Source organism: Nothoprocta perdicaria, unplaced genomic scaffold (assembly GCF_003342845.1).
Source record: "Nothoprocta perdicaria isolate Ctin4 unplaced genomic scaffold, notPer1 scaffold_213, whole genome shotgun sequence".
Taxonomy (NCBI): domain Eukaryota; kingdom Metazoa; phylum Chordata; class Aves; order Tinamiformes; family Tinamidae; genus Nothoprocta; species Nothoprocta perdicaria.
In genome coordinates this window covers 45,469-58,469 of record NW_020455350.1, presented here as the reverse complement: position 1 = coordinate 58,469, position 13,001 = coordinate 45,469, and the positions used below count along the sequence as shown (strand labels likewise).

General features: G+C 57.0%; 1 protein-coding gene across 1 annotated transcript in view; it reads left to right on the top strand.

Annotated features, from left to right (window-relative positions):
• Positions 1–11,504, top strand: part of PAPLN (papilin, proteoglycan like sulfated glycoprotein) — a 37,385-nt gene extending 25,881 nt beyond the window's left edge. Inside the window, exons 15-28 of the mRNA XM_026038576.1 lie at positions 497–653; positions 1,260–1,346; positions 1,879–2,164; positions 2,280–2,397; positions 3,070–3,199; positions 4,224–4,539; positions 5,299–5,436; positions 5,627–5,760; positions 6,542–6,662; positions 7,474–7,593; positions 8,051–8,169; positions 8,674–8,782; positions 9,979–10,154; positions 10,575–11,504. Of these exons, the coding sequence (XP_025894361.1) occupies positions 497–653; positions 1,260–1,346; positions 1,879–2,164; positions 2,280–2,397; positions 3,070–3,199; positions 4,224–4,539; positions 5,299–5,436; positions 5,627–5,760; positions 6,542–6,662; positions 7,474–7,593; positions 8,051–8,169; positions 8,674–8,782; positions 9,979–10,154; positions 10,575–10,729 (2,166 nt within the window). The 3' untranslated portion in view covers positions 10,730–11,504. The remainder of the gene's footprint in view (positions 1–496; positions 654–1,259; positions 1,347–1,878; positions 2,165–2,279; positions 2,398–3,069; positions 3,200–4,223; positions 4,540–5,298; positions 5,437–5,626; positions 5,761–6,541; positions 6,663–7,473; positions 7,594–8,050; positions 8,170–8,673; positions 8,783–9,978; positions 10,155–10,574) is intronic.
• The last annotated feature ends 1,497 nt before the right edge of the window (positions 11,505–13,001 follow it).

Genomic DNA, 13,001 nt, shown 5'->3' with positions numbered 1-13,001 from the left:
ATGTTCATGCCTCCATTTTCACCCACAGCTTGCAGTGAGGGGAATTCCAGTTAGCTGCTTGCCAGGAAGCCACCAGTTGACTTTCCTGTTGTAAACTGGTGCCTATACTTGTACTTGTGAGTGGGGAGTTCAGAGTTGACCCTTTCACAATTGGGGGATTGCAGTAGCACTGAGATGCCCCTAGGCAAGGCTGAAATAATTCACTTCTGCTTATTCCATCTCCCTGCATCTTTGCTGGGAATAGCAGAACAGCTCCTCTAGATGCTGGAGACTGAGCATGGCTTAGAGCCCAGTGATTCAGGGCCAGGCACTACAGTTAAGCTATTTAAAATGGCTTAAATGTGTTTCTGCAATGTTTAGAAGAATCCGGCTGGAGCATTGTTTGCCTTGCCGTGTTCAAGGGAGCTGTGCTCTGTGTGCAGCTGATCGTGCAGCTTTTTGACCACGGGTTTTCCATCTCTGCTGCCTGCTCACTTGCCTCTCCTCTGTGCCCAAGTGTTCGAAAAGCTGCGACTCGGGCATCCGGACGCGCCAAGTCATCTGCGCTGACGGCGACTCCAAGTTCTACAGCCCTGAGATGTGTAAAGCCATCCAGCCGCAGAAACCAGCCACGCTGGGAAGCTGCAACGTGCAGCCGTGCTACCTGCCACAGCGTGAGTCGTGCTGCTAGGCACTCGCTTCTGCTCAGCGCTTTGGAGCAGAAAGTGCCTGGATTTCACACTAGCTTGCGTTCTCAGCTTGCCCTTGGACCACCTCTGTCTTGTGGCATTTATGTTTTGTGCCCAGAAACATGGTGCCTTCAAGTCAGAATCCCAATTCATGTGTTATTTGAAATATATGTAACAAGCTTGGGAATTGCACTGGTGTATGTCTGGTCTGAACTCAGGATTCTGTTGGGACTCTGGCCCAGTTTATACTGTGGACAGACCCCGGGAGTTCTGAAGGATGAAACTCTTGGCACACTCAGTCGTTACAGACTGTAGACGATTCTCATCTCTCTGGATCAGGCACAAAGCAGACAACTGCTCAGATGGTTTTGCTTGTTGCCTGTATCTCGTCTCCAGTTGAAAGGTCTCCAGGCTCACCTTTGTCTGCCTGCCCATCACAGGTCCAGTCAGTTCCATTACTGGTCAGGAGCTGTTCCAGGAGAACATATTCATGAGCCCTGTTGACTTCTGTTGACTCTCTCAGTCTTCTGTTTATGTATTTGCAATTGTTAGTAGTAACCACACCAATTTTGTGCATGTCTGTCTTTGCAGAGGTCCCCAGCATGCAGGATACTATGGGATATGATGTCACCCGGCAGTCCTTGCTGACACGCTACAACCCAAACAACCCTGCCACAGGTTAGGAGGGATTAAAATTTGTGGGATTGCTGATGGTGGATGCGAAATGGGGTGGATAAGGGAGTTGTTCCTCCTTGTCTCCAATTCTTCTCTTCACGAGCTTGTAGAAATGCATCGAGCCAGGGACAAAGGCTGGATTCCTTCACACCAATAGTGAACAATATCTGCATTTGTACATACAGAAGACCATGCACTATAGAGATCTGGGTTCTGGCAGCACAACTTAAATGCTGGCTGGGAAAAATGCTACCTAATGCAGATCACAGGAAGAAGGATAGGATCACGTATCCGCTGTGGGAGGACCCCAGTAATGTGGGAGTTGGTTTCTCCTGGGACAGCAGAAAGAGTGTGCTCAGAGATTTCTCCCAAGGGCAGTGAGGAAGAGAACCGTAGGATAACCAGATCAGAGTACTGAGCAAAAGGTGCTCAGATACTGGGTGCCTGCCCAGTAGCTGGTAAAAGAGAGTATAGATGAGGAAGATTGTCTGGATCTGGTGCTTACCTCCATGCTTTTAAGGATTTCTCTCCCCAGATTCTGATGATGGAAGGATGCACCCTGGGACCTCTGTGGGCCATGGTAGCTCCGGGAATCACCACAATCAATTTGAGGACCATGGCACCAACCTCTTGCCGGTTCGCTGGGAACCCCAGTCGCGTTCATTGGGTTCCCGCCAGCTGGGCTTCCCTGGGGACCTCACTGCAAGGAGAGGCTCTCAGGACTGCCATCGGAGCCCTCACGGCTGCTGCCCGGATGGGCACACTCCAGCCTCGGGTCCTCTGGGCAGAGGCTGCCCCTTTGGCACCTGCCAGCGCAGCAGGTAGCTGCAAGTAGGCAGGCCTGAGCCTGAGCAGGGAGGCATGGCCTTTCCTGGGGGCTCACTGAGGCTTCCTGGTTGGGACCTGAGCTGCAGCCCTTCCGTGTTCTGCCGGCAGGTACGGATGCTGTCCTGATGGAGTATCGCCTGCCCAGGGCCCAGGCAATACGGGATGCCCACAGTATTACAGCGATGTTCAAGTGAGCAGAAGTCAGCCCACAGCAGCTGCTCCTATGGTAAGTGCAGAAACTGCCTGGATTTTAACAGTCTGCCAGATAGTGGGATTCAGAGCTGGTGATGGTGACTCGGGCTATGGGTTTCTGCTGTACTTCTTGTCTGCCAGTAATAATGGGGAACCAGTACTCCGTGCATAGCATCAGGTTCCCTGACCAACTTTGTTCCTGCTCACTCTGGCAGCTCCATTGGTGACCCTGTGTGAGCAGGAGAGAGGAAGCTCTCAGGGAAGCACTAAGGCATCTTTTGTAAAACTGGCTGAATAATCATGAGTAGTCAGATTTCTTTTTAGCAGATGGTTGCCATCCACTTTCCAGTGGGTTAAAAAGGAAGCACTTTACCACTAGAAAATATCCTTGTTGTTCATCTCTGCAGAGTAATTGAGGACAGAACAGTCAGGGAGGACCTTCCTCTTTGTTCTTTGGGGCTTGTAGCTTGGGGTGCTTGTTGGGGCAACAACAGCTGGGAAAACTGGCCTGCTGCTAGGCTGGCCGGGTCCCTGTTGTGGAGGAAAGCACATCCCAAGGCCGAGCTCCGTTCCCAGCAGCGCGGGGGCTCCGGGAGGCAGGCGGAGCAGCGCTGGCTGCCTGCACAGCTGGCTCTGCAGCCCAAGGCTGGCGCGGTGCCGTGCGCCCCTCACATCCGTAACGTGGCCCTCCATCCCTGTCTCCAAGGTGAGCGCAGCCCTGGCCCAGCAGCAGCCCCCGGGCGAGTGCCGTGCGTCCACCTACGGCTGCTGCTTTGACAACGTCACTCCAGCTTCGGGCCCGCAAGGGGAAGGATGTCTCGATAGGCCCAGCTACCGTAAGTGATTTAGAAATGTTGGAAGAGTTGTACAGCGTTCAGCAGGCCTTACAGCAGGAAACTTCCTGAGCAGAGCCTTTGCTCTCTGGAAAATGATGACACTAAGTCATCCTCCTCCAAAGGAGTCCTGCTTGATGGCTCATGATGACACAGAAAAGCTGCCACATGGTTCAGTTCTGTCACCTACCACAGAAACTCTTGTCATCCTCCACTGATATGTTAACAGAATCAGATTCCTGTGGCCTCTGCCAGTTTGCAGGACAGTTATTTACCCTGAAGCAGCCTGCAGTGTTCCAGGTTAGCTACCTGGGTTTAGGAGAAGTGGGGCCTCCCTGAGGGTTAGGGCCAGGCTCAGCTCTGGATTACCCTTCTCCTCAGCTCAGCAGGGAGCAGCCCTTATCGTGACTTGCCAGAGTGGCTGGCAAGAACATCCTGACTGCTTTACTTCCCAGATGTGCCTTTTGCAGGCAGATGTGCAGCTCTGCTGCCTGCCTCTCTTTTCTCCTCATAGGGATGGCAAAAGTCTCTGGCTCTCCCTTGCCCAGGCACAGCAAAGGGCCTCTTGGTCTGAGCCCTGCATCATGTTTGCCAGCATGTGGCTGTGATTGGGGTGATTACAGGGTCGGCTCTATATCAGGGTGTGGGGACGTACCCTGTGATGCAGGAGGTTTCCCAACTGGATCTGATCCGCTTGCCCTTTGGGAATGTGCAGTGGCCGTCGCAGACCCCTTGCAGGCACAGGGAGCCCTAGCCCTGACCTTCCAGCTGCAGAGAGGCTGGGCAGTGTCAGTCTCATACCTGATGTCTGGTCAGTCTAGGTTCAGTGTGAAAACTGGGGCAGAGAGAAATCCCCGAGCAGCTGACAGGAGTTCAAAGCAGAGTTTGGTGCAGAGCTCCGTGTCCTACTTTCCAGCCTGCTCCCTGCCCACAGAGCTCATCAGATCCCTTAGGCAGGAGCTTGAAGCAGCCGAATCTTTGTGTGTCATGACCCTAACATCCCTCCCCGTGCTGTTGTTCCTGGCAGCCTTTCCCGTGCCGTGCCTGCTGCCCAGCGCCCACGGCCCCTGCACGGACTGGAGCACTCGCTGGTACTTTGTGCCCGTGGTCGGCAAATGCAACCGGTTCTGGTACGGCGGCTGTCACGGCAACAAGAACAGCTTCTCCTCGGAGGAGGAGTGTGCGAGGGCCTGCCAGGAGCCTGCCCTGCCGGAGGCCCGGTCGGGGGCTGTCCCGCTGGATGCAGCTGGAGCCGGGAGCCGGCGCCACGGAGCCCCCGAGCCGCCCGGAGCAGCCCTGCCCGAGGGCCCCGTGGGCTCCTCCTTGCCACGAGCTCTGCACAGGTGATTGCGGCTCCCTCAGCTGCTTGGCAGCCCCGGGGCAGCTTCTCCTGGAGCCAGTGGTGTTGCCCCATCCAGGAGCGGCTGGCTGGGAATGCCAGGCGACAGGTTGGCTCTGTCTGTGTCCCTTTGGAACACAGGTAACATCAAGGTATTCAGGCCCTGAGGATTTCTGGACTCTCTTTTCTTGCAGTCCTCCTACTTTACCACAACACTGGGAATTGTGTCTGTGAAAGGACTGCAGGATGCTGGGGTCCTTATTTGGGAGGCATTATTTTGCTGTAAATGTAAATCCAGGAGTTTTGCTTGTGCTGACCTGTTCATTCGGCTAACTCTCTGACTGTGGAGCCTTTGCTCAGCGCTGCACAGAGCAGCAGTAGTTTGTTCTAGGGAAGACTTTCAAGTGTAAAGTCTGAGTCATGGACAGTGTCACTCTGAAAGTCAGGAGTGTATGGAGCTGGATCTGTACATGGACACCACTTGTGGCCCCAGGAGCTCTCTCCCTTTAGAGGAGAGGAGCTGGCTGGAGGAGGCCCTTCCTCTCCCTTGGGGCTTTGAAGCACTTGCCGTGTCCAGAGCAGCCTTTGCTGCACAGGATGGGGCTGCCTCGTGTTACCCAGGGCATCTGCTGTGAGTTGGGAGGGCAGCAAGTCCAAGTCCTCCTTTGCACTGTGGGTTGTGGCCATCCTCCAGAGTCATTAGAGGGCCTAGAGGAGAGGAGGGCAGCAGAGGTACAGGTGATAAAATTGCTTTTCCTTTCAGAGCCATCCTGGAGGAGGGCAGACCCTCTCTGGTGACAGCAGCCATGGGACAAAACATCCAGCTGTTCTGCAAGATGGGCACATTCCCCTTCTCCCGAGTGGAGTGGATGAAGGACGGGCGGCCGGTCTCCTCCGACAGGTTGGCTCAGCCCTCCTCTTTGCAGAGCCCCATTCTCACCCCTCCCGGGCAGTTATTTCCCTGACTCCTCAGTGGTACGTGGGGATGGTTTTCCCAAGCGGAAGGCGCTGCATGTTGCTGGTTGTAAGGTCAGCAGGAAGGGCCGGCAGCCCTGGGCTGGGCAGGGCGCTCACGGCTGCCCGTGTTGCAGGCACAGCCACCAGTCTGACAGCTCCCTGGTCATCAGCCACGTCAGGCCGGAGGACGCAGGGACTTACACGTGCCTCGTTTCCAACGGGAGGACGAACAGAGCGGAGAGACGGCAGGTTCAGTTACAGATCTCAGGTGACTTATCCCTCAGACCTCCACAGTGGCAGCCCCGAGCTCCTCCTAACCAGTCCCTAACAACAAAGCCCTTAACAAGGTCCCTAGCAGCCAAAGCCAGCTGCAGGAGCAGCTGGGGCCTCCTGTGCTGCCAGCTGTGGCAGGAGCCCTGCGCTCACTCCTGCGAGCCCCTGGCCACGTGGAGCTGCCCCCGGAGAGCAGGGACTCCTGCTGCTGCCTCCTGAGAAAATTTGGGCCCCACAGTGCTTCCTCAGGCCAGTGCCACCCCGTGCGTGGATTGTGGCTTGCTGGTTGCCAGCCCCATTTCCAGCACAGGGATCATGTTGTCTTGCCCGGGCACCCTCCTGCTCCGGGACGAGAGGTTCCAGCAAAGGGTGTCCGTGCTTTTCTGGGTCCTGCATCTCACATTGGAATGCAACAGACTGGCCTGCCAGAGCCATCCATACTGCGTTGTGCATTGCCCAAACAGGTCCTTCTGGGTGACAGACTGCTCCTCATTGTGAAAGAAACATGCCTTAAAAAAAAAAAATCCTAAGAGATGGGCCAGCAGCCAGGCTGTGGCCTCTGGTCTCTGAGATTGGTCTTGTTGCAGCAGTGGCCACGGGGCAGGAGGCACCGTGTGCTCGGGACCCTGGGGCCTGTCCCCGGGGAGAGGAGGGCAGCGAGAGGGACGGCTGCGCTGCTCGGCCCGCAGGCAGATGCCTGCAGGGCTCCCTGGCTCCCGTCCGCTCCCGAGCTCGGGAAGGACCTTTATCCCCACACTGCATTTCCTTCTGAACAGAGCACCAGGGAGCGGCGCTGGCCGAGAGCGAGCGGGGCTGGGCTGCTCCCAGGGAAAAGGAGGAGCGTGGAGGCGGTGAAACCGAGGCGGCGGCCGCCGCGCCGCAGCACCCCACACACAGGTGGGTCGAGGACAGCAGAGCTGGTCCGTGCGCAGCTGGTGAACCACAGGGCAGCTCCGTGTAGGAGAGCTGGGGCTGGGCCTGGAAAGGTCCCGGCTCAGCCCTCCTGGGGCACGGCTGGGGGACCCGCTACCCAGCTGCTGACAACGGAGGTGGGCACAGGGCCCGGCCACAGGACGGGTTCCCTCCTCGGGGACTCTCACAAGCAGCAGGTCCTGAGCAAAGATGCACAAGGAGGCGGCAGGAATGATGTTCCAGGGAAAGCAGGAGCATGAGGGGCTGCCGCCTTAGCTCCTCGAGCCGAGGTAGTCAGAAAAAGATAGAAACCAGCTTGAACTGGAAACTATCTCCTCACCTACTGGAAAAATCTGTTCACTGTGAATGCAGCCTGATGGGGCTCTCGACTAAACGTGGTCATGGTCTGCTAGCAGCACCTTCCTCCCTTTGAATTTACCAACCTAAACCCCAGACAATTTGCTGAACACTCCAGCAGCCTCCTTAGCTGCTTCTGCCCCGCTGCAGAAATAAGTGATTTATTGAATTAAGAGCATTAAATTAAGGCTCTCTGATTTTGCTTTTCTGAGGTGAAGAATTCGGGTCAGAGGATGGGTGTGGGGGAGTCAATGTATTCTTTGACTCTGGGAACGTCTTGGTTTCCTTCTCTTCCGCAGTGGTGTTTAGGTGTGGTTATGAGAGAGCCGAGAGCTCGAGGCGATGAGCGGTGTGCGGGCCCGAGGGTGCCCTTGCCGCGGTGCGCCCAGGCCGCGGGGCGCCGGCGCTGACGCGTTGTGCTGCACTTGTTGCCGTGCAGGTCGCCCTCGCTCGTGGAGGCCCGCGTGGGAGAGAGGCTGCGGCTGCCCTGTGCCGCGGGAGCGTCGCCCGGCCGCGCCGTGGAGTGGCACCGCGACGGGCGGCCCCTCTCCTCGCCCAGGTGAGCCCGGCCGGCCGCGTGGCCGGAGCGCGCGGAGCCGCCGGCACCGACCCTGCGCCGGCGGCGCTGCCGGATGGAGCCCTGTGCGTGGAGCCCCGGCACACGGAGCCCTGGCAGCAGCTGCCGTGCGGCGCGGGCCGAGCCCACGCTGGCGCTTGTGCAGCTGCAGGGCTGGCGGGGACAAAGCACCAGGCAGGCGGGCCAGTCTGCCAAAAAGCAGCCGGTCTGTGCTTGAGGGGCCTCGTTTACTGGAGAAAACCCTGGGGCTCCTGCAGTGCTGGGTGCTCCAGCAGGGAGCTTTGGGGGGCACTGGAGCTGCTCCTGGAGGGCAGGGCTTGCTCCCCGCGTGCCCCCCGGGCTGCTGCTCAGCTGCCCCAGAGCTGCGCGGGCCCCGGCCTCGGCGCTGGAGGCCGTCCCGGGCCGCGCAGCGCAGGAGCGTTCTGCCTCTGTCCCGCAGGCACCGGCAGCAGTCGGACGGGGCCCTGCTCATCAGCCGCGTGAGCGCCGAGGACACGGGCCTGTTCACGTGCATCAGCCATGGCCGGGACCGGCACCAGGTCCTGCTCCGAGCGCTAGGTAGCGGGTGGGAAGCGCCGTGGCCGCGTGCACCCATGGGAGCCCTGGCAGCGCCGCTGGCCTCACAGCCCCCGGGTGGCTCCGTGGCCGGGGAAGTGGCACCGACATGGCACCCATGTCCCAGGCAGCCGGGGGGATTCCCAGGGCCCTGTTCTGGGGAAACCCATTCGCGTGAATGGCTCCAGGAGCTAGCGGAGGGGAGTCCTTCTGCACATGGGATCTGCTGTGTTGGGATCTGCTGCACAGGAGCTGCTGTGGGAGCTGAGTCCAGCTGGAGGGGAACGCGCTTTGAGGTCTCTGCTGCTTGCTCTGGCTTGGGACAAAGGCCTTAGGAAGCCCCTCGCCCCCCACAGAAATAGCTGCGGCGGCCCCAGACGTGTCGCTGGGTCCTAGCTGTGCCTCGTGCCAGTGCCAGCAGCAGTTCCCTGGCAGGGGCGCGCTGCTGCTGCTGCTGGGGCGGCGCGGGGCCGCCCTCCAGCCTGTGGTGATTCCCTTCTGGCGCAGGAGAGCTGCGCATCACCGGCCTCCTGCCCAGCATCACCGTGTCCGAGGGGGAGACGGCCCTGCTGCGCTGCTCCGTGCCCGGCGGCGACGTCACCATACGCTGGTCGAGGTAGGAGATGCTGGATGGAGCTTCCCTTTCCTTCCCTTCTGTCTCCCGCCAGGCCAGATGCCCTCCGGGTGCCTGCCAGGCTGGGCAGGGCGCCGTGGTTGTTCCCAGCCAGCCAGGGCCTTCTGTGCTCCCTAACGGGCTTTGCTGTTCTCCTAGAAGCCCCGAGCGAAATCCCCAGAGGGAAGTCACCAAGGCCCGGGCCAGCAAAGTGAGGAGGAGAGGAAATAGGGCTCAGAAGTCATGGGGTTCAGGAAGGCTCCGTGGGGCAGAGCTGGTCACGTTGCAGCAGCAAAAATGCAAGTGCGTGAGCAGAGGAAGGCGCTTAGCAAGTCTCTGTAAACTCTTTCCCTGGCTGATCCAGCCATCGTTTTAGCCTCTACAGCAGCAGCCATTCCTCCTCCGGCTTCCTGCTGGGACAGTTCTTTCCATCTGCTCTCAAGTGGGAGCAAGAGGGAATTTAAAGAGTTTCATTAAGCATAAGAGAAAAGCTGTGTCCTCTTCCCTTTTTTTTTGCAGTGAAACTGTGAATATGCGTGAGTGTTGGGGAGGTATCTGGTGTTGTTTTCCAACTTGAAAATTATCAGTTCTTTTTTTGGAGCCTCCTGCAGGGTACCCAGATTGGTAGTGGTTGGATTGGTAGTTGTTGAACTCCAAGGAGCAGGACTGGAGCAGGCATCCTGGCAAAAGGAGCTTTTCTTCCATTATGAATTTGGTATTTGAGCTTACCAGATCATGCAGATTTCAGAGGCTGAGGAAACCTGTTTCGGTGAACCAGCCTTTATGTCCTTGGTAACTCGGCAGCTCGGGATTCAGGTGGTTTTCCTTCTCCACACAGAGTGTCTCAGGAGAACAGCACAGGCGCAATCTTGGTGATTTCTCCAGCGCTTTTTGAAACAAACTCTTAATTCCCTAAGGCTCAAAAATGTGTAGAAGAGGGAAAGGAAAGGGCTTTACAGAGCGCGCGGCCAGCTGCGCCTCAGGGCCAGGAGGCTGCAGCGTCACCCCGGCTCGTGGTCCTCCCTGACTGCAGAGCCATGGCAAAAAAAAATTCCTCTTCCTGTGCACTGAATTTGTAGAAATTCACCTCTCTCTCGCACAAAAAATAAGAAGGAAAAAAAAAAAAAGAAAAGAAAAGGCAGCACCGAGGTGCTGAGCTGCCTGGTGGGAGCAGTGCCATGAAGGGGTTTCCACGGCAGGAACGGCGTCCCGCTGCGGGCGGACGGCCGCCGCATCCAGCTGCCGCGGGACGGGAGCCTGGTGATCAGCGAGGCGCGCGAGGCGGATGCGGGCTCCTACACGTGCAGCGCCTACAGCCGCAGCAGCTCCGTCAGCGCCAGCACCGACGTGAGGGTGGCCAGGAGCCCGCCCGCCCGTGAGTACCGCCCGTGCTGCGCTGCGCGCGGGGCCCGCGGCCGGCACCGCCAGTGTGGGGCTGCGCCAGGCCCTGCCCCGGGCAGAACAGGGCCGGCTTCACTGACCTCCTGAGGCCAAAACAGCCCTCGCCCGATGGCTGCTTTGGCCACGAGATGATCTGGCCTCGAGCTGCCCCAGGGTGGGCAGGGCTGCCCTGTGGGATGCTAAGGCCCAGAAACTCTGTCCTCCTCCTCCTAAGCAGGGCTGTCAGCAGGGCCCTTTCACCCTTGATCTTGGCCTGTGTTTCAGATAACCCCCTCAGAACCGGCAGGGCTGGGCCCCGTGGGGAGGGAAACCCGAGGACAGGACGGGGCAGGGGTTTTTTGGTGGGCTTTGTGCAGACCTGTTTGTGCCTCTTCTCTCCTGCTTGGCGCGGCAGCCGCGAGGAGCGACGCGGAGGGGAGCAGCGAGTGCGTGGACCAGCCGCACCTGGCCAACTGCGAGCTCATCGTGCAGGCGCAGCTCTGCCGCAACCGCTACTACGGCAGCTTCTGCTGCGCCAGCTGCGCCCGCGCGAGCCCCGGCCCCGCATGAGCCCCGGCCCCACGTGAGTCCTGGCGCCTCCGCCTGCAGCCTGAGCCCATCCCGGGAGTTCTGCTCCGCTTGGCGCCGAGGAGGGCGGCGCGAGTGGCGCCCCGAGGTGATTGCCGAGGTGGGAGAACCACCGCACTGCCCCCCTGCCCGGCGGCAGCAGCTCGATAGCTGCGGCACGCGGTGACACCGACACCGCACGGCTCCTGTCACCTCTTTGCGGGGGGTAGATAACAGGCAGAGACCAGGTGCTCACATAAGCAAAGCGCTCTTAAAAAACAACCCTTGAGGTGTTTGAAGATGGGGACTGTCTTACTAAAGCACAGATCAGTGGGAACATTCATAATCCTGGGCAGCAGCATCCACCTGAATGCCAAAGGCTCTGGACATGATCAGCTTAATGCACGTGTAGAATGGGTGTGCTTGGTTTCTAGGAGGGGGCCGGGCTGCAGCCGTGGTGCCCCGTGCTCCAGCTGTCCTGTTCTGGACAAACTGCTCGTTGGGGCATTTGGGCTCTGCTCGAATGGACTCGGTGGTGGGGCAAAAGGCAGGAGCACGTCACAGAAAAGCGACACACAGCTAAGAGTGCAGTCCCCTCGAAAGGGCAGGGACCATATCGGTGAATTTAACACTAGTGTCTGCTCTGCTGCAGTTTGAACATCCCTGTCTGTAGGAAGATTAAGCTACATTCACCTGTGCTGTGGAACTGAATGCAAAGCTGGGCTCCGTGGTAGCGGGCAGTGCTCTGTGCTGCCCGAGCCGCCCGGGAGCCTTCCCAGGCGGAGCAGCTGCCGGGGAAGCGGCAGCCGGGGGAAGCGGCCGCCCCTGCGAGGGGCTGAGCGAGCAAGGCCGGGCGGGGAGGCGGCGGGGGGCACAAGGGGCTGAGCTGGGGAGACCCACGCGCTCTTCAGTGGCTCCTCACGCACTGCTGGATTTGTGATTAGGAGCAAATGCTTTTTTTATTGTTGGTTTTTGTTTTTTTTTTTTCTGCCTGAGTAGCACTAGTTTAGTCCCACGGTTCCAGCATTTCCTTCTCCCTCACACCAACCTCCTGAGCCTTGGCTGGTTAATGATATCTGCCGAGGAGCAGCACCTGGTTAGTCCATGCAGAGGCAGGGCTACATGATACTAGTGGGGGTGGAGGGCGGGGAGGAGACCTGGCTTTTGGTTTGCCTTTTCGTCCTCTTCCTCCTCTGTTACTTTAAGGCCTGTGTGAGCTGTGATGGGGCCAATCCAATGACGCCAATGTTTTTGGTAAATGCCTCCTTTTTGGAGCTTTAACCAGCAAGGATATTTGCAAGACAGGCCGTGCAGTTCTAGGCCCTGTAACAGGGCACAGAGAGGGCGGGAGGGCCCTGAGCGAAGCCCTGCTGGGCCGCGGGGCTGGCACGCGGGGGTGTCTTTGCTCACAAAAAAGACCGACCCCCAAAAACAAACCATGGAAAAATAAAGCTGGCCCAGACACTGCTTCTACCACCAACATTTATTTTTGTTAAAGCAGATTATAAATCATCAGTACAAATATATATAACTTACATTTGCTTGTAAGGCCAAAGTTTAAAAGTAAAATTAAAATGAGATGGATTTCACGAGTCACCAGAGGCAGAACCTGGCCCAGCTGCAGCCTTAACCACAGGGTTTCACAAATTGGTGGAAAAAATAAAAAATAAAAACAAAGTTCCAATCTTCCAAGATCTATTGACAGACAGACATGAAATGGGTTCCTAGGTAGCCCCAGGTTGTAGATATGGATACATTAAGTTGTCACAGTAGTGTTAGAACCAATAGATTAAGACAAGGAAACTGCAGCGATACATGAAAGAAAATAAAAATACTATATATAACATGTAGCTTGATTCAGATTAAAAAAAAAAGTTTTTTTTTTCCCCATGGTTTTCAAACCATGACAATACTGTTCTTTAATTGTCTTTATTTAAAACTACGATATAATGATGTATTGGTTGTGATTGTTGCTGCAATATGCTACTTACAATGAACAGGTACAAGAACAAGCTAGGGCCCCTTTCGTCCCTCTCCACCCCCCCACCCGCCCCAAAATATTACTTACAATAAGAATCAGTGATAAATCAATCTTATGTACAATTTCTTACATCCAACCCCTTTTTCTTAACCTTTGGCAAGATTACTTACAACTCATACAGCTTTTAATATCCAACTATTTAAAATATTCTAAATGCATAAAAATAAAGATTTTGGCTTTACTTTATTCTTTATATATACTATTCACTTTGTTGCTCGGGATGGAAGCTCGACG